We start from the raw sequence: 21,743 nt of genomic DNA on the forward strand, positions 1-21,743 counted from the left end.
CCAGAGTAGCTGCACCAGTTTGCATTCCCACCAGCAGTGCAAAAGAGATCCTCTTTCTCCGCATCCTCGCCAACATCTGTTGTTGCCTGAGTTGTTAATGTTAGCCATTCTGACAGGTGTGAGGTGGTTTCTCATAGTTTTTATTTGTATTTCCCTCATGATGAGTGATGTTGAGAATTTTTTCATGTGTCGGTTGGCCATCTGGATGTCTTCTTTGAAGAAGCGTCTATTCATGTCTTTCGCCTATTTCTTCACTGGATTATTTGTTTTTTGGGTGTTGAGTTTGATATATTCCCTCCAATTTTTTATCCTTTTAAATGCTCAGATTTACTTCCTACAAAATAGTAAGTACAATGAGCACCCATACACCTTTCACTTAGATTCACCTGTTAGTAACAGTTTGCTATATTTGCTTTCTCTCTCTCCCTTTCTCTGAAGATAGGTAAATCCCATCTATCCATCTGATTATATCACATCCATCCATCCATCCATAGATGAATACTACATATTCTTTCCTGAACCATTTGAGAGTAAGTTACAGCCACTCTAACACACTTTACCCTACATTCTTTAGCATATATTGCCTAAGAAATAGGGCATTCTCCTACATAAACATAATACATGATCACATGGGAAGTTCAGCATTAATAAAATACTATTATCTAATGTATCACATTCAAATTTCCTAAATTGTCCCAATAATACTATTTATAGCTCTTTTATTTTTAAATCCAGGATCCTTTCAGGTATTACCCCACTGCATTTTTTTTTTAACTTTCAAGTTTTATTTATTTATTACACCCCACACGTTGACATTAGATTCCCAGGCTCCTCCCCACCCCCATTCATATCTAAATATACAGCATTGCATATATATTTGTGCAACATTATATTAACATGAAAATAAATTATAACATTAAATTATATTAAAATAAAACATTAAACATTAAATTATATTTTAAATAGCAATTGATCATACCATGCTGCTCCTGAAATTCTTCCTACTTATACATTGTGTAAAACAATTGTTTCAGGTTCCTGCCTTTTAAAATAATTTTTAATTTAATTTTAATTAAAAATTTTTTGTTTTTGTTTTAATGTTGAGTCATAGACGTCCTTTCCATATTTTAGATTTTATTCTTTTATTGGATATGTCATTTATGAGTATATCTTCCCATTCAGTAGGTTGCTTTTTAATTTTGTTGATGATTTCTTTCACTGCGCAAAAGTTTCTTATTTTGGTGTAGTCCCAAAACTTTATTTTTGCTTTTGTTTCCTTGCCTGTGGAACCTATCTAGAAAAATGTTGCTAAGACTGTCGAAGAGATTACTGTCCATGTTTTCTACTATGACACTTATGGTTTCAGGTCTCACATTTAGGTCTTTAAGTTTATGTTTATGATATAAGAAAGTGGTGCAGTTTCATTCTTTTGCATGTAGTTGTCCAAATTTCCCAGTACCATTTGTTGAAGAGACTGTCTCTTCCCCATTTCAGATTCTTGCCTCCTTTGTTACAGATTAATTGATCACGTAAGTGTGGGTTTATTTTTTTTAATTTTATTTTTTATTTTTTAAAATTTACATCCAAATTAGTTAGCATATAGTGCAACAATAATTTCAGGAGTAGATTCCTTAGTGCCCCTTACCCATTTATCCCCCCCCACAGCCCCTCCAGTAACCCGGTTTGTTCTCCATGTTTAAGAATCTCTATGTTTTGTCCCCCTCCCTGTTTTTATATTATTTTTGCTTCCCTTTCCTTGTGTTCATCTGTTCTGTGTCTTAAAGTCCTTATATGTGTGAAGTCATATGATTTTTGTCTTTCTCTGACTAACTCCACTTAGCATAATACCCTCCAGTTCCATCCACATAATTGCAAATGGCAAGATTTCGTTCTTTTTGATTGCCGAGTAATACTCCATTGTATATATATACCACATCTTCTTTATCCATTCATCCGTCGATGGACATTTGGGCTCTTTCCATACTTTGGCTATTGTTGATAGTGCTGCTATAAATATTGGGGTGCACGTGTCCCTTTGAAACAGCATACCCATATCCTCTGGATAAATACCTTGTAGTGCAATTTCTGGGTCGTAGGGTAGTTCTATTTTTAGCTTTTTGAGGAACCTCCATAATGTTTTCCAGAGTAGCTTCACCAGCTTGCATTCCCATTACCCCATTGCATTTTATTGTCATATCTCTTTAATCTCTTCAATTGAAATAATTCACCATTTTTTGACATACATTTTTTTAAAAGAATCGAGCCACTTGTTTTATAAAAAGTCTCAAAATTCGGACTTGCATAGTTCCACCTTTACTATTATATTCAGGTGAAACATCTTTGCTACAAATATTTACAGGTTTTGCCTTCTTGGTAGATCACACCAGGAGCCACATGACATCAGTTTATCCTGTATTAATGATGTTAAATTTGATCCCTTGAATAAGGTGGCACCTACCAGGTTTCTCCTTTGTAAAGATTTTCTTCCTTTGAAATTAATCAGTCGGGTGATAGTTTGAGACTATGTTCTTCAACAACTTTTCACTCATTTATTTCACCCAATTATGGAAACTGTAGCATCCATGACTTCAGTGATTACAAAATGAATTGGGGTTTTAGAACAATAAGAGATAGTCAAGCAAATAGGGTAAGGAAGTAGCATTCTTTTTTTTTTTTTTTTAATTTTTTTTTCCCAACGTTTATTTATTTTTGGGACAGAGAGAGACAGAGCATGAATGGGTGAGGGGCAGAGAGAGAGGGAGACACAGAATCAGAAACAGGCTCCAGGCTCTGAGCCATCAGCCCAGAGCCCGACGCGGGGCTCGAACTCACGGACCGCGAGATCGTGACCTGGCTGAAGTCGGACGCTTAACCGACTGCGCCACCCAGGCGCCCCAGGAAGTAGCATTCTTAAGTACAAGGTCTTAGAATAATGAAAAATACATCTTGCTCTTGGACTTGCACGTAGCCTGGTTTGGCTGGACTATAATAAAATGGCAAAGATCAAAGAGTGATTGAGTACCTCTCCAGCCTCACTGAACAGGTACATTAAAACCTGTGTATCCTCTGCTAAATAAAACTTTTGAAGCGAAGACAGTCCAGAGCCATTGAAAGATTTTAAACAAGTGAGTAACCTAATAATAAATACATTTTGGAACAACTACTCCAAAAATGATGTAGAAGATAACTGAAGGGGAATGGAGAAGGAGGCCCTTGTAACAGTCCAGGTAACACAGAGAATAGATAAAACTATTCTGAGGATATTAAGAGGAGAAAGGGAAAGCCCATGTGAACAGATAGAAGACTCACAGTTTTGTGGCTTGGAAAACTACGTGGATTGTGGTACTATTTGTGAAAAGGAATAAGTTTGGAGAGAAAGATAAATGCTGTTTCTAGGAAATATTACTTAACAGGCAGGCCCAGGGGATCCCAAGAGAATTCATAAAAAAAAATTTTTTTTTGATATAAATTTTCAAATCCTAGACTGTGTAACCTTGGGTAAGTCATTTAACTTCTTTAGGCCTCAATTTCCTCATCTCTAAAACCTGGATAATGACCCCTGTGCTGGGTCTTTCACTGAGTTTATGTAAGACTCAAATAAATGAGTGTATATAGAATCCATTTACAAATTGCTAAATACATGTAATTTATTATACAGCTTGCAAAATGATGGTCTAATTCTAGCTCATGGTGGTTTGAAAGTGGAAATGAGACTCAAAAGAACGCTGATAGTCCAGTCTTATAGACCTATTGACATATGGATAGAAACTATAGGCCTGTGGCCATTTCATATCACTGAAAATATTACTATTCCTTGAGAAACCATAGATACACTCTTCAAATAAGACCATTTTTCTTTTACTTCTTCAATGTCTTCTCTTTCAGTGCCATCTAGGGCCCAACTTCTGCTCTGAGATCCAGATCTGTTCCAAGCTGGTATATGTTAGACCTTTCCCACATTTCATGGATAGACCAAGAGAGAGACCATTGACATATTAACTACTTCCATCAAAGTAGAATTTTACTTACATGTTACTAACATTCTATCTCACTCTCATTTCTCCTTTTGATCTTTATCACCACTCACAGAGCTCTGAGTCAGCATCCAACAGTGAATGATGAACTGCCAAATCGTATAATTTCTGGCTTGGTGAAGGTGAAAGGAAATGTGAAGGAGTTCACAGAGACAGCCGCCCTATTTGAAGATGGTTCCAGGGAGGATGACATTGATGCTGTTATCTTTGCCACAGGCTATACTTTTGCCTTTCCTTTTCTTGAAGATTCTGTTCAAGTAGTCAAAAACAAGATATCCCTATATAAAAATGTCTTCCCTCCTAACCTGGAAAAGCCAACTCTTGCAATCATAGGCTTGATCCAGCCTTTGGGTGCCATTATGCCGATTTCAGAGCTCCAAGGACGCTGGGTCACTCAAGTATTTAAAGGTAAGTGACCAGACAAGTTGACTAATTACTTAATGGTATGTTTAATTATGTTTATGTTCTTGCTTTTAAATAGGTAGAAAGTATGTATAACTGTAATAGTGCCTGGCATAAAATTAGTGCTCAAAAATTATTCTTGAGTGAATATAAAGTAATAATTTATAACCATAGACATATATTGGCATCTCCTGGAAAATCTTGCCCAAAATAGGCATGCTTTGCCTGGTGATGTTTATTTTAAAAGTCTGGGGTAGGCCAGACATAGATCGCTAAGAAAGTGTTCCTCAGTTGATTCCAATGTGCACTCCAGACTAGAATCCACTCATCTATATTTTAGACAACTGATATAGATATATAGATATATAGATATATAGATATATAGATATATAGATATATAGATATATAGATATATAGATATAGATATAGATATAGATTTGTGAAGCAAAAGTCATTATAGAGAAAAGCAAATATAGAAATGGTGTGATTGATTTCAGCCAAAAATTAAGACCTGGTTAAAGACTAGTCCAGAATGTATAAGATTCAACCTCTCAAATTCTTACTTTCCCCCTTTAACATCCCCTGTTTCAGTTTTGGCCAGGAGAACATGAGAAAAAACTTTAGGATTTGGGATAGTAGGCTCAACATGAATCAGGAGAATGATATGGCTTCTAAACGGCCTAATTATATCTAGCATCATTAAAGAATTGTAATATCCTAGAATTTACAACTGTTCTTCTCTAAACTGGTCAGCCCATACCCAAAGACATATTTTACAAGTGAAACTGGAGTGCATGAAAAGGAGAGAGACAAGAATGGTTCAGGGATTTGAAAATGTACCTACCATTTGAAGTACAACTGAAGGAGCTAGAGAGGCTTACCTATAGAAGATAAGATTCAGGGGAGATAGGAGATTGTTCCCTTCAAATATTTCAAGAATGTCCCATGCCAGGGGCAGCTGGGTGGCTCAGTAGGTTAAGCATCCAACTCTTGGTTTCAGCTCAGGTCATGATCTCACAGTTTGTGGGTTCGAGCCCCGCATCAGGCTCTGTGCCATCAGCACAGAGGGATTTTCTCTCTCTCTCTCTCTCTCTCTCTCTCTCTCTCTCTCTCTCTGCGACACCCCATGCTCTCTCTCTCCCTCTCTCTCAAAATAAACATTAAAAAAAAAAAAAAAGAATGTCCCATGGCAGAAGGATTTGATTTGCTCAGTATCACTTCAAAGGGTTGACCAGAACCAAGGAGTGAAACTTTGAGGGTTGCACAAAATCAGTTTAAAATTAAAAACAACCACGCCAAGTGTTTTTTGTCAGCTGTTGCCATTTCAAGATGAAATGGCCGCCTCTGAAATTGTGAAAAATCCAAACAGAAGAGGAAAGCCTTATCTTTCATAGGACTTTAGTCATAAAATGGGATCAAGAGTTCATTTTTACTTCCTTCTCTCTGTGGTAAAGCCTGTTTGTTACTAAGAGTACAAATGTACCCTGGCCTTTACTTTGCTCTTTATTTTTCACATACTTTTGGGACCATTTATCATTTCCTTATGTCCATATTTCATTTCCCAATTGGAAGATGAGGAGGAAGATATTGATTGGAAGACAGTATCGGAGAAATCTCTCCCAAAGAGATAGTAGAATAGAGTAAGTTACCGTCCTTAATGGCATCATATTGTGGTGGTGATAGGGGAAGGTGATCCAGTGAATTGTAACCTACTCGAGTACGAAAAATTATTTTGTATTTCTTTGAATTCTCCATGGCATAGTAATTGTTAATAGGATTATTGTTGTCAGTGAGGTAATCTTACACTTAAAATTTTGATTTTTCTCTTTAGGGCTAAAGACATTGCCCTCACAAAGCAAAATGAAAGCAGAGATAGCTAAGGTTCAAGAGCAAATGGCAAAAAGGTAAGAGAGTGTGTGGTAATTTCCTTCTTAGTTCTTAATTAGAGCAATATTGGACTATGTTTATCTTCCTCATGTTATTTTAAGGATTTAGATTTTTTTTTTATTTTTTTAATGTTTATTAATTTTTGAGAGACAGAGACAGAGCACGAGTGGGGGAGGGACAGAGAGAGAGGGAGACACAATCTGAAACAGGCTCCAGGCTCCAAGCTGTCAGCACAGAGCCTGATGTGGGGCTCAAACTCATGAACTGTGAGATCATGACCTGAGCCGAAGTCAGATGCTTAACTGACTCAACCACGCAGGTGGTCCAGGATTTAGAGTATATTTTGAAGGGAAGGGAAATGATAGTTTGTGTGACAATAAAATGGGGAAATAGCACCAAATGGTTTGAATATGCATGGAAAAGAACAGAAAAGCATTTAAAATCCTATGATTAGAACCTAAAAGAAAGATAGGAAAAAGTACATGGAGGGAAAATCAGGTGTATTAATTTTGGCAGGATTACTTGAAATGCTAGTGGAGCTGCCAAAGGAAGAGGGTCAATGATTTAATGGGAAGAAAATATGGCCCAGTCACAAATCTGTAGGTGTATCTACAAATCAACACAGGTGAGCACGGGGCTGGCTCAGTTGGTAGAATATCAGACTCTTGATCTCTGGGTCATGAGTTCAAGCCCCACACTGGGCATAGAGACTCCTTAAAGAAAAACAAAAAAACAAACCAGCATAGGCTACTTTGTCAGCTGTCATCATGTAACAGCACCCTCAGGTCACAGCAGCTCATGGTGTGAACAGTCTTTGTGATCTGGGAAAGTGGTAACATCAGCTAGTTGCTTAATGCTTGGGCCAACATGGTAATTTAGCAATCTGAATTTCGGAACTTGAGTTTATACACTAGGTGATTTTTATTTGGACAAAGTGGAAGTTGATGGTAAGTTCCTAAATTTTTGTGCAAAAGTTAGGGGTATAATCATTCCAGGCCCAAAGAGGTGGTTTTCTTTCATTGATTTTACTAGCATAACTCTCCCCTGTCTGGGAAGAGGAGCAAGTTTTTTTTTTTAGTTTTTTTATTTTTATTTTTTTTTACATTTATTTATTTTTGAGAAACAGAGTGAGACAAAGCGTGAGCGGGGGAGGGGCAGAGAGCAGACACACAGAATCTGAAGCAGGCTCCAGGCTCTGAGCAAGCGGTCAGCACAGAGCCTGATGCGGGGCACGAACCCACAGACTGTGAGATCATGACCTGAGCCGAAGTCGGACGCTCAACCGACTGAGCCACCCAGGTGCCCCGAGGAGCAAGTTTTTAATTAACCCTGATATCCTTTCCAGGTATTCTGCTGTTTTTCTCCTTTCACTGCCAGATTTCTACAATAAATATTCTACATTATATGCTCTAAATTCTCATTCTTTTCTTCCTCCTAAGCCTCCTGTATTGTAACTTCTATCCTTCTGCAACTGTTCTCTTGAAGGTCATCTATGACCAATTCCATTTTTCTTCTCACTGGTGAGTTTGGTGCTTGTAAATGTCTCTTCCTTCTTGGAGTGCTTTCTTTCCTTGCTTTTCTGGCAGTAAATATCCTATTTCAACTTCCCGCCTCTCTTTCCCCAGACTTATTTTTGTCTAACTACCTTTTGACTGTGAGCAGTCCCCAAAGATACAATTTAACCTTTATCGAGGGTCAACTGTGTACGCACACTACGTGTTTTATATGCATGGCTTCATTTAATCCTCCCAACAACCCTACAAGGCTGGTACAAGTGAATCCCTTTTGATAAACCTTTATGAATACTCAGCTCTTGACCCACCACTGAAGGATAAATGTATGCCTACAGTCCCTTCAGCCAACATAACATCCATAAGGGGAAGCTCTCAAATTCTTTCCTGTCTTCACTTCTCTTTGAAACTAGTCCCATTTCAGGAAATTGCTATTTGACCATCTGTCAGTTCCTCTGAAATTCTATCTCACTAATTCTACCTCAAATTTATTTTCTATCATTTTTTTCCTGTCCCTGTTTTTGGATTCCTCAAGCAATCCCATCTAATCTCAATTAGTTTGATTTGGTTTTTCTCTTCCTTCCTTTCTGTCCTACTCTTCTTTGTTTTATTTTCTTTATAGGAAGAAAAGTTACCAGTGAGCTCTCTAAATCCCACTCCTGCCACAAGTATCTGTTACCACATTTTCCCTCTAAAAAGTTCTAGCTCTTCAAATCTGCACTTGGTGTAATGCCTCCACCTGGCTCTGTTTGGATGGCCACTACCTCTTGTGGGATAAGTCATCCCCCCACTCCTTTCAGGATTCCAAATTAGCACTGGCCCGGGGAAGTCCTGCTCTGTGGACCCCACTACCACTGCCTCATAAAACAATTGAGGGTCCCAAATTTGAGAATTTTTGTGGTGAGTTTTCTCATAACATCAGAGTCTTCTCTGAATCTGCTATATTTGCCTCTATCCATCTTTGTTTTCCACAACATGACTCTTCTACTGTAGGTAGCACCCACAGATATTCTATGCTCCTATTCCACATTCATTCCTGCTTTATTCCTTCACTCTGCTGCTCCCCTGACTTGTAACACTTTGCTGTTTGCTAGCAGATATGTCTTCCACATCTTTCAAGGACATACTGCTCTATTTTAACTACCCTCTTCTAACATTTCTACTTAGCAATCTAAAACCACACAATATACCAAAAATCTTATATTTTCTTGTGCTTTATGTGTATCTATCTTCTATCTTCCAGTAGATTATAAGGTCCTTAAGGATAAAGACAATGTCTTTCCTTTCTTCTTTGTTTTCTACAGCTCCTAGCCAAATACGGAGCCAATAACAGGCAATCAGAAAGCACTGATTAATTGACTGAATCATTGACAGGCCATGGCTTCTGTCTTCTCTGCTTCAGGTATGTGGAGAGCCAACGCCATACCATTCAGGGAGACTATATAGATACCATGGAAGAGCTGGCTGATCTCGTGGGTGTCAGGCCCAGTCTGCTGTCTCTGGCCTTCACTGACCCTAAATTGGCAATACAGATCATCTGGGGACCCTGCACTCCAATCCAGTATCGTCTACAAGGCCCTGGAAAATGGGATGGAGCCCGAAAAGCTATCCTCACCACAGAAGATCGTATCAGGAAGCCACTGATGACAAGAGTTATCGAACACACTAATTCCACGACTTCAACAATAACAATGGCTAAGTGTATGCTGGCTGTTGTTTTCTTTGCTATAATTGTGACCTACTTTTAGCTGTCCCATTTGTCATTGCCCCAGTTTTCTTTGGAAAGCTGCATCTAGAGATGCCTTCAGAATCTGATGAGATTGAACAGCTCTTGGCTTCACATTGTTCAGGAATCTACTTTTCTCTTGCCAAAGCATTAATCTTCTTTCCTCTTTTCCTTACAGTGAGACTCTAGCTTTTCATTCATATTGATTTCCCTCCCGTCCTCTTGTGACCCACCACTTTTTCCTTTCAATAACCCCTGGACTATGAGCTCAAGTATCCTTTCAGTCATCTTTGTAAGTCCTTAGCAGACTTCTTGACATGTGGTATGTGCTTGATAAATGTTGTCAATATTATGGTGGGGAGAAGTCAATATCTGTATACTGGGTGACTCCATGGAACCCTGCTTCTTATAGGATTTGATATTCTATTAGAAGTTCAATCTTGGAGCACCTGGGTGGCTCAGTCAGTTCAGTGTCCAACTCTTGATTTCAGCTCAGGTCATGAACCCCGGGTTGTAAGATCAAGCCCAGTGTCAGGCTCCATGCTGAGCATGAAGCCTGTTTAAGATCTCTCTCTCCCTGTGCCCCTCTGTTGAGTGTGCTCTTGCTCTCTCTCTCTCTCTAAGGAAAAAAAAAATAGATCAATCTTTTGTTTTTAATACTGTAACTAAATGTAGGTTTCCTGAGAGATCAGAGAATTAATGGTCTTATATACATCTAAGATAAGATATATAAACACTTAAAACATTTTATTTCACTAGTGATTCACTAGTGTGTCTGATACCTCATCCTTTTTACTCTTTTCCCCTAAGCAATCTGTCTTTATTTTCTCAATGAAGAAACTACCTTCAACTTTCTATGCTCAGGGGTCATCCTAATAATCCAGCATCTGTGAATAGATTTGACTTGGCTGAAAAACTTGGGATTTTAAGTTAGCTGTCTGATCTTCTTTTGATCTCTTAGTTCCCATATTAGGATCCAACAAGACTTTGCCTTAGAAAATATGATCCATAGCTGCCAACTTTTGTGGTATGGCCTACAAATGTCATTTGTCTCCCCTCACTCTTACTTTCTCCTCTCCACTCCCTCACACACACAGAGTCTAAGTAGTCAATATTCAAAGAGGTTATTTATGTATTAAAACAAAATTGATACTAACTAAATACAGGGGCAGTCTGCTTAAAACAGTTCTCTTAGGGGCGCCTGGGTGGCTCAGTCGGTTGAGTGTCTGACTTCAGCTCAGGTCATGATCTCACAGCTCGTGAGTTTGAGCCCCACATCAGGCTCTGTGCTGACAGCTCAGAGCCTGGAGCCTGCTTCTGCTTCTGTGTCTCCGTCTCTCTCTGCCCCTAACCCACTCGCATTCTGTCTCTGCCTCTCTCAAAAATAAAATAAACATTTTAAAAAAACTTAAAAAAAAAAACAGTTCTCTTAATGGCATACAATGTAGTTCTGAAAAACAGCAAATGAAAAGCAGACTCCCGTTTATATCCCAGGACTGCTGTTGATCTTGTTTTCTCATTTGTAGAAGCTCTATTCTGTTCTTGTCTCACAAAGTTAAACAAGTGTTAGCTATTGGGCACACCAAATTTCATCAGCAATGGGACTAGATGTACCAGCCAGGTTTGTATTGATAAATAAGCTGTCATGCAATACATTTTCACATTGCTGCCTGTCATATAACCAAAGGACAAATCTGAACAGCTAAAGAAACATTAGAAATTATTATTTCCCAATGTAAATGCACATAAGAGAACCAGAAATGTAAGAACTACAACTTGCTCCTAATCATTTAACTATTTGCTCATTTAACTATTTGCTATTTAACTATTGGCCTAATTTACAGGTAGAAGTGCCTTTTGAAAATTAGAGAACAAAGAAATGGTATTACTTCTTAGGTCTTTTCCCTTCCCTAAAACTTGTGATACTAGTGATTTATCATCTTTTAAAAATGGACTCAATATCTTACAATCTGCAGATTATTCTAGTCCAAAAGTAAAGGTTGCTTACTTCTTTTTCATTTCCTTCTTTTAACATATAAATCTGCCTTTTTTAACATGTAAGCTTATTGAATGAACAGCCCTTTGATAATGTAATTACCAGTTATCAGCAATAAGTACCCCTATTTCCTCTTTAAATAAAAGTATGTAATTATAACTTCATTGACTCTCTCATTTTATTTATAATATGCAAGGTTACAGAAAAAATCATTGGTTAACTTGTAAACCAAGCTAAAAGTAATATATGAATAGGAAACCAAACTAAAAACAACTCCAGACACAAAGCCCTCACTGCTGATGAATGTGTACTAATATTCATCACTTTACCATCCTTTGCTTTTGTAATTATGTTGAAAGGTTATATCACTTTCCCATTATATCACTTTCCCATCATATTACACACACACACACACAGAGTCTTATTATGCCAAGAAAGTAAGAAAGTGCTCAAAAAACAAACTGATGGGGGTATGTCAAAGGGATACAGAAGCCAACCTAAAGTGGTCTCAGTGGCCAAAGTTAGAACAATCTGAGCCACAAAACAGATGACCTAATATTGGATTATAATAAAATATAAAAAATATCAATTAATCCATACAGATATATATAAATGATTGAATAATTTAATAAGTGGAGTAGAATAGACAAATTTCCCATACAGAAGAATTCTAAACAATTTATATAAATATTCTACCCTCAAGGAAATGGGGCATAACTCCCCACTCCTTAAGTATAGGCTACAGAGAGTATATTCCTTCCAAAGAGAACAGTATGGAAAGGGGAAAAAAATAACATTACAGTGGAGAGATCTGACAAACACTGCCTCAGGTGCATGATCAAAATGAACATAACCAGTGAGTCATGTTGATAGTCATGCAGCCTTAATATGTGATGACAAGGGTACTTTATCCCTGTGGTCTTCCTCCCCAAAAATGATAGCACCGTCTAATCATAAGGAAATGTCAGACAAACCCAAGTTCAGGAATATCTTACAAAATAGCTAACCATGTTAAAACTATCAAGATCATCAAAAACAAGGAAAGTCTGAGAAATTGTCATAGTACAGAGGAGCCTAAAGAGACCTGACATCTAAATGTAATGTATCTAAAAACAACTCAAGATACAAAGCCCTCGTCGCTGATGAATGTGTACTAATATTCATCACTTTACCATCCTTTGCATTTGTAATAATGTTGAAAGGTTATATCCCTTTCCCATTGTATCATTTGCATATGAACATTGGATAGGATCCTGGAACATAAAAAGGACACCAAGTAAAAATTACAGAAATATTAGGCATGTGAGTGTGTTCTGGAGGTACCACTGCCAGCACCACCACCACCCAGAACCTGAGCAGAGCCACAGCACAGCCACTGTGTAGGGGAGGGAGGAGGAGGCCCAGACCCAAGTGGGGGATAGATTCCCAGAAGTGGGATGACTGGATCAGAGGGTGTTTACTCTGTGTATAACAGTGTGTGTGTCACTGTAACTTCAGTGGCATTGAGTAGATTGTCAGGATTCAAACAGACCAGGTCATGTGTGAGTATAAGCTAGTGGTCCTTGGTTCAGGAGGCATGGGAAATCTGATCTCACAGTTCAGTTTGTTCCCAGAATTTTTGTTGAAAAATATGACCCAACAATAGAAGATTCCTCCAGAATTCTTCAGAAAGCAAGCTAAAGTAGATTGCCAACAGCGTATGCTTGAAATCCTGGACACAGCAGGACAGAGGAATTTATAGCAATGAGGGATTTGTGTATGAACAACGGCCAAGGGTTTGCACTAGCATATCCTATTACAGCTCAGTCCGTGTTTAATGACTTATAGGACCTTAAGGAACTGATTGTATGGGTTAAGGACGCAGAAGATATCCAATGATTTTAGCTGGCAATAATGTGACCTGGAAGATGAGCAAGTAGTTGGCAAAGAACAGGGTCAGAATTTAGCAAGATGGTTAAAAAAAAAAAAAAAAAAAAAAGGAAAAAGGGTTAGGAAGATGGTGGTATGACCATGCCTTTTTAGAATCTACTACAAAGTTAAAGATCAACATTAATAAGATCTTTTATGACCTGGTCAGACATATAAATAGAAAAACACCAGTGGGGAGAGGCGCCTGGGTGGCCCAGTCAGCTAAGTGTCTGACTTCTACTCAGGTCATGATCTCACAGCTTGTGAGTTCGAGCCCCACTTTGGGCTCTGTGCTGACAGCTGGGAGTCTGGAGCCTGCTTTGGATTCTGTGTCTCCCTCTCGCTCTCTGCCCCTCCCCAACTCACACTCTGTCTCTCTCTGTCTCTTTCTCTAAAAAATAAACATCAAAAAAAAATTTTTTTAAAAGAAAAAAGAAAAACACCAGTAGAAAAGAAGAAGCCCAAAAAGAAATCCTGTCTGCCGCTTTAGACCCGCAGTAAGCAGCAGCTCTGGGCCAGATTACAGGAATGAACTGTGGCCTAACTGGGAAATACGAGCATTCCAAACTTCAGAAATTAAATCTGAAGAGGCTTCTCCTGTTTTATATATTAGGTGAAGAGTTTAAATCTTGTATCGGCTTGCACAATTTCCCTGGAGAAAAAAAAAATTGCTCTCTGTATTATCACTTGGAAAATAATAGTATGTCTCCTTTGTAATAGCAGTTATAACAGATGTGAAAATAAATATACTTGACTCTAATATGATTACAAAAAAAGAGCATGGATGCATTTCAAATGTTAGATAGTATTACTGTAATCAAATGATTTCATATCGACCTCTTTATCATGATTCTTCCCTGTCCAGCACTAAAAAAGTTGAACTATTATACTTCATATCTGTAATGATATATATTATGAAATTTCCCCTCAAACCCATTGCACCAGATAACTTTTTGAGTCACTGGCTTCATTTTGTATTTAAAAAATTATGGGGGCACCTGGGTGGCTCAGTCCCTTAAGCATTCGATTTCAGCTCAGGTCATCATCTTACAGTTTGTGAGTTCGAGCGCCACATATAGGGCTCCGTGCTGACAGCTCAGCCTGCTTCGGATTCTATGTCTCCCTCTCTCTCTCTGCCCCTCCCCCCACTCGTGGTCGGTCTCTTTCTCAAAATTAAATTATGAAATACCCTTGTCATGATATTCTAATTAAAATTGTGCATAATCCTTTGCAAAAATGAGTCTTTTATAGGAAAAAAACTGGGATAACTGATTTCTATGGTTTTCAAAGCTAAAATATATAATAAATCAACTCTAATATTGCTTTTGGTATTTTACCATCAGATTAAATGACAGCTTTTATGAATGATTAAATTTTAGTACATTTTCAAAAAAACTAAAGAAATATTAATAAAGTATGGATTTTGGTTAATAAGAATGTACCATTATTGGTTTATTAGTTGTGACAAATATAGTAATGGGAGATGTTAACAATAAAGGAAATTGGCTGTGGGGTATATAGGAACTCTACTATTTTTGCAACTTTTCTTAAATCTAAAATGATTCTAAAGTTTAAAAATTATTTAAAAAAATAAAGAAATACATTTTTTTTTGGTTCAGGGCTTGACCCAGAGCCACTTTGTAGTGAAACTTTCTCAGAAAGAGGAAGAATATTGGATAGTATCATTCATTTAAATTACTATGTTTTCCCTTAATTATATATTAAGTTGTTCTAATAAAGCATAATATAACTTACTTTAGCGGGGCGCCTGGGTGGCTCAGTTGGTTGAGCGGCCAACTTCGGCTCAGGTCACAATCTCACGGTCCGTGAGTTCAAGCCCCGCATCAGGCTCTGTGCTGACAGCTCGGAGCCTGGAGCCTGTTTCCGATTCTGTGTCTCCCTCTCTCTGACCCTTCCCCGTTCATGCTCTGTCTCTCTCTGTCTCAAAAATAAATAAACGTTAAAAAAAAATTTTTAAAATATAACTTACTTTAGCAATTTTGTTTTCTTTGCTGAATAAATATAGACTACCATTGTAGAGAGGAGAAAACAGTGAAATAAGGTCAAAAGAGACCTCTTGAAATCACTTAGATAAGTTCTTTCCTGTAGCTGAGCAGATTGAGCTTATAGTCTCCACTAGCAAGATTTATGGTATATTAATGGTAAGTACATTCATAAATGAGATGATTTTGCTTAATACTGAGTCTGTGCCCTGTTACTTTTGTCAATGGCAATATAATATACAATAGGATATAAACATCCTCCATACTGCTTACTTGGAATTTTCCGAAGTGCTGTGTTTTTCCATGCTTCTCTAAACATTCTTTTGCTGTACCCTCCTCTTGGTAAATTCTCCACTTGCCCTAATGGCTAGCACTTCTTTTACCCTCAAGATTCACTTCATCTGTTATCTTCCAGGAATCTCTCACTGATCTCCAATTTGAAACAGGTGACCTTTTGCACCCTTATCGTACCCGGTATGTTGCTTAATTTTATTTGGTGAATATTTTTGGCACCTGTGTAGTATCAATTGGTTCTTTCCCCTGTTTCCTCCTTGAACTACTAATTCTTTGGAGGAAGAGACTTTGTAATTACTCTGTATGTTCCCAGGCTGCTTAAAATACAGTAAGACCTCAGTAAATTAGTAATTAATTAATTGAATGAATAAATTCAACATATTTTTTAAAATAGAAATTTTTTAAAGGATTAAATAAAATTGTGAATATACCTCCATACATACATAAAAATAAAATAATAAATAATACTTTTTTTTTTTAATTTTTTTTTTTTAACGTTTATTTATTTTTTTTTTTTTTGGGACAGAGAGAGACAGAGCGTGAACGGGGGAGGGGCAGAGAGAGAGGGAGACACAGAATCTGAAACAGGCTCCAGGCTCTGAGCCATCAGCCCAGAGCCCGACGCGGGGCTCGAACTCACGGACCGCGAGATCGTGACCTGGCTGAAGTCGGACGCTCAACCGACTGCGCCATCCAGGCGCCCCAATAAATAATACTTTTATTAAAAAGTGATTGAGGAGCTTAAGGATGCTTAACATTTTGAAATGTCTTTCAGTACCCTGACACTTTAAAAAAAATTTTTTTTAACATTTAGTTATTTTTGAGAGACAGTGCGAGACAGAGCATGAGCAGGGGAGGGGCCATTTCTCCCAAGAGTCCTGGTTCCTCTTATTCGAGAATTATATTAGAACCCAAAAACTAGGTGCTAGGTGTGCTCATTGATACTGGGATGTTTTTTCTAGGCCCTTCAGAGGCCAGAACTTGGAAATACATGTGCATATACTAACACATGAATACACACATATTCATAATTATTTCTGTATTTGTCCATCTGTATCTATTAGTAAGGTAAACGTGAATTCATATTGATGTCTTCAAATCCAATCCAGGATTTAGAGATGGACATGCACAGTCCTCTCATCGTACAGATGAGAAAATTTATAACTAGAAAGATAAAGATACTTATCCTAGGTCAAACAGTTTACAGTTAGCAGTCTCTTTGTACTCATGTGGTGATACTATATACATGTGTGTATGTGTGTGTCTGTATATATATATGCTTATTAATTAAGATGCTAATCGAAATACTAATTCTTCAAATAATCTAAGTTTATACTTTTGGAAAAGTAAATTCTCAGTAAGTGTTTAGTCATAAGTATCACTATAGACATTTATGTGTCTTTAAGTGCCAGGTTTGGGGTCATACCTAGCTGGAGTCATGGTCACTCCCTTGAAGATGTCAACGTTGTGAGCAACTGAAGAGCAGGGGGCACTTAGTACTAGGCCCTTGTCAAGTTCTAGAAAATGAATGAGGTACACATATCATTTTTGGAAATACTGGCTAAATATTTAACCTGAGCCTTGTTTATAAAATGAGATATAATTATTCATTCAGCTTACCCTCATGGGGCAGTTTTGAGATCACATGATATAATTCATATGCAAATTATTTGGAATCTGAAAGAAAGAATTATGACAATATGGTGAGGAAAATTCTGGACCCTTTAATTTCGTTCCTCTTCCTTTGGGTGGACAGAATGTAAGAACATCACCACCATTTCCAGGCAGAATAAAATTATTTTAAAATAAAAAATAAGAAACCACAAAAGACCCCAAATAGGCAAAGGAATCTTGAGAAAGGTGAACAGAACTGGAGGTATATTCCTGATTTCAAACTACTATAATCAAAATAGTATGGTACATATAGAAAAATAGATACACAGATCAAAGGAAGAGAGTATAGGGCCACCTGGGTGACTCAGTTGGTTGGGCTTCCCACTTCAGCTCAGGTCATAACCTTGCAGTTCGTGAGTTAGAGCCCTGCATCAGGCTCTGGGCTGATAGCTCAGAGCCTGGAGCCTGCTTTGGATTCTGTTTCCCTCTCTCTCTGCCCCTCACCCTCTCATTCTCTCTCTCTCTCTCTCTCTCTCTCTCTCTCTCTCTCTCCCTCTCTCTCTCTCTCTGCCTCTCCCTGGCTTATGCTCTCTCTCAAAAATAAATAAAAACATAGAAAAAAATTTTAATTAAAAAAAAAAAGGAAGAGAATAGAGTCCAGAAATAAACCCACCTATATACAGTCAACTAATCTTTGACAAGGGCACAAAGAACACAAAATTCTGAGAGAGTCTCTTTAATAAGTGGTACTGGGAAAACGGAATATCCACATACAAAAAAAAAAACAAAAAAAAAAAACACCTCTACCTTATAACCTTATACCACTCACAAAAACTAACTCGAAGTGGATTAAAGATTTGAATTAAGACCTGAAACTATAAAACTCCTCAAAGAAAACATAGAGGGTAGACTCCCTGACTTTGGTCTTGGTGATAGTTTTTGGACTGGACACCAACAGCAAAGGTAATAAAAGCAAAAATAAACAAGAGGAACTACATCAAACTAAAAAGTTTCTGCACAGCAAAGGAAGCCATCAACAATACGAAAAGGTGACCTTTGGAGTAGGAGAAAATATTTATCTGATATTGAATGATATATCTAATCTATCTGATAAGGGATTAATATCCAAAATATATAAGGAATTCAGACAATTTAACAGCAAGAAAACAATCCAACTAAAATATATGCAAAGGTCCTTAGGGTTCTGGTCACCAATTCCAACGTTGGCATACCAACAAACAATTCTCAGGACATGTGGGAAATCAAATAGCTATGTCCTGGTAAAGGAGATTATAGGGAACGTGTTACACTGCTTTCTGGCCATCTGAGAGGAGGGTTGAGGGGCTGATCCTTCCAACTCATGGTATGGTTTAATCAGACGGGCAGGTGCCTAGCGTGATCCTAATGGGAGAACACATGCTTACCCCCTTCCCCAAGTTATCAGTTCATAAAGTCCTTTCCATGAATTATCACCTTGTATGTCTTTGAGTAAAACCTTGGCTAGTATAGTAGAACCGGGAGGTGGTGCAAAAGCCACTTGGCAGCTGTGTGGACTTTAGAATATCAAGTGGGTTGCACAACACAGGCAATTCATAATCAAGATTTAGGTATTCTGATAGGAGTGGAAATGCTCCAGGCCATTATATCACGCCCAAGCCGATCATAGGTTATTCCAACAGTGCTCTACTATTGCAATTGCTGCCTGGTCCCAAGTCCCTGACATAAAAACAAAAAGAGGTTTCTTTGCCACCATATGGCAGGGAGCCACTGAGCCTTAGGTTGATTTCGTGAATAGGTTACAACAGAGTATTTCCAGGTACATAGATAATGAAGAAACTGCTCAAGTTTTATTGCAGCAATTGGCCTATGAAAATGCTAATGCAGACTGGCAGGCCGCTCTCTCTGGCATACGTACTCAAGCCAAAGGTATCCCTGAATTCATTAGGGCGTGCCAAAATGTGGGAACTGAGACACATAGCACACAAATTCTTGCAGCTATTATGAGGCCATCTCCAGCCTCTCATGCTTGCTTTAAATGTGGAAAACCAGGGCACATGCAAAAGGACCGTCACCAACGAACAGGGGACAAACCAGTAAGTTACCCAATAAAGATAGTCCCAGATGTAGAAAAGGAAAACACTGGGCAAATCAACGCCGATCTAAATTTGATAAGGAAGGAGGATCCCTCTTGGGAAACGAGGAAAAGGGCATCAGCTCCCATGCCCCCAGTCCCAAGTGGAGCAAAACCATACAGAACCCTGTTCCTCAGGTTTTCTTAAACCAGGTCAAGGTTGGGTTACAGACTTGCAGGCAGCCACCACTGGAGATTAAGCTATTGATAAAATTTCCTTTCTCTGGTAATTTACTAAAACATTTGTAAACTTATGAAGACTCATGTCCTGCATGACTGTGATCTCTATCAGTTAACCATTTTTCTTTCCTTTGTTCTTGGGCAGCCAGGAGTGCCTGAGGAATGTCACACATGTCCTACCACAGGAGTAGGGAGGTGGGCAGGTGGGGTTGTGGGTGTTAGCTCGTGCTTTGCCCTTAGATTGCTTTTGGCTCCCTCATCAATATGATCCAGCAATCCCACTTCTGGGTATATATCCAAAGGAAATGAAACCAGGATCTCAAATAGGTACCTGCACTCCCGTATTTGTTGCAGCGTTATTTACAATTGCCAAGATACAGAAGCAACCTAAGTGTCCACGGATGAAGGGATAAAAAAAATGTGTTATATAAAGTGGAAAATTATTCAGCCATGAGAAAAAAGAAACTCTTGCCATTTACAACATCATGGATAGACCTTAAGGGCATTATGCTAAGTGAAATGTCAGACAGAGAAAGGAAATAAGTCAAACAGAGAAAGACGAATACCACACGATCTCACTTCTACACAGAATCAAAAAAACAAAAACAAAAACAAAAAAGTCAAACTCAGGGAAACAGGGATAGAATAGTAGTTGCCATGGACTAATTGGTGGAAAAAAGGGTGAGATGTTGCTATAAGGGTATAAACTTTCAGTTATGAGTAAGAATATCTAATGCACAGCATGGTGTCTACAGTAAATAATAACTATTAGGAAATTTGCTAAAATTGTAAATCCTAAGCAGTATCACCACATACACACAAAGTTAACTGTGGATCAATGGGTGTGTTAATTAACTTGATTGTGATAATCATTCCACGGTGTTTATATATACCAAGTCATTATGTTGGACACTTTAAATATATATAATCTTGTCAATTATACCTCAATAAAGCTGGAAAAAATTTTTAAATAAAACCAATGGTATTTGTTTTTAAAAATAATTGGTTTCCACAATGATTGAGTATTCTCTTATGTGTGTAAACTTGTATCTTTCCTCTTGCTAAAGCTGATTTTTAAAATAGTATTAAATTTTTGTTTTTGGGGGCGCCTGGGTGGCTCAGTCGGTTAAGCATCCAACTTCGGCTCAGGTCATGATCTTAAGGTTTCTGAGTTGGAGCCCCACATCAGGCTGTATCAGCAGGGAGCCAGCTTCGGATCCTCTGTCGTCCTTTCTCTCTGCCCCTTCCCAGCTTGCTCTCTCTCTCTCTCTCCAAAATAAACACTTAAAAACTTTTTTATTTTTTATTGTGGTATAATTTTCATACCGTAACACTCACCCTTTTAAGTGTACCATACTGTGCTTTGGCAGATGCACACAACCACTACAATCAGGATTTAGAACTGTTCTCTATCCCCTAAAATTCCTTTGTGCTCCTTTGTACTCAACCCCTTCTCCCATCTTCAACTCCTAGAAGGCAGGGCTCTGTTTCTGATCCTCTGCTTTTTCCAGAATGTCATGTAAATGGAGTCTGGCTTCTTTCACACCCCATAACACATGTGCAATTCATCCATGTGTGTATGGAATTTAATCCTTTTTATTGCTGAGTAGTTTTCCATTTACAGTTCTGCCACATTTTGTTTATTGACTCACCAGGTGAAGGACATTTGTGTTGTTTCCATTTGGGGATAAATAGCATAAAGCAACATATAATTGTACAAATAAACATTTGTATACAGGCTTTTGTGTGAACTTATCTTTATTTCACCTGGATAAATACTTAGGAGTGGGATTACTAAACTACATGTTAAGTGAATGTTTAACTTTATAAAAACCATCAATCAGGCTGTTGGGGCGCCTGGGTGGCTCAGTCGGTTAAGTGCCAGACTTCAGCTCAGGTCATGATCTCATGGTTTGTGGGTTCGAGCCCCACATCAGGCTCTGTGCTGACAGCTCAGAGCCTGGAGCCTGCTTCAGATTCTGTGTCTCCCTCTCTCTCTGCCCCTCCCCTGCTTGTGCTCTATCTCTCTCAAAAAAAAAAAAATAAACATTAAACAT

The 21,743-nt window shown here is 38.1% G+C and overlaps 1 protein-coding gene across 2 annotated transcripts in view; it reads left to right on the forward strand.

Moving 5' to 3' along the window:
* The window catches only part of FMO5 (flavin containing dimethylaniline monoxygenase 5), a 33,703-nt gene extending 23,791 nt beyond the window's left edge, over positions 1-9,912 (forward strand). For both annotated transcript variants that reach the window (XM_040462505.1, XM_040462502.1), the window contains exons 7-9: positions 4,090-4,442; positions 6,268-6,340; positions 9,237-9,912. In XM_040462505.1, the coding sequence (XP_040318439.1) occupies positions 4,090-4,442; positions 6,268-6,340; positions 9,237-9,582 (772 nt within the window). In that variant the 3' untranslated portion in view covers positions 9,583-9,912. The remainder of the gene's footprint in view (positions 1-4,089; positions 4,443-6,267; positions 6,341-9,236) is intronic.
* The last annotated feature ends 11,831 nt before the right edge of the window (positions 9,913-21,743 follow it).

Source organism: Herpailurus yagouaroundi, unplaced genomic scaffold (genome assembly GCF_014898765.1).
Source record: "Herpailurus yagouaroundi ecotype Mexico unplaced genomic scaffold, PumYag 322, whole genome shotgun sequence".
NCBI lineage: Eukaryota > Metazoa > Chordata > Mammalia > Carnivora > Felidae > Herpailurus > Herpailurus yagouaroundi.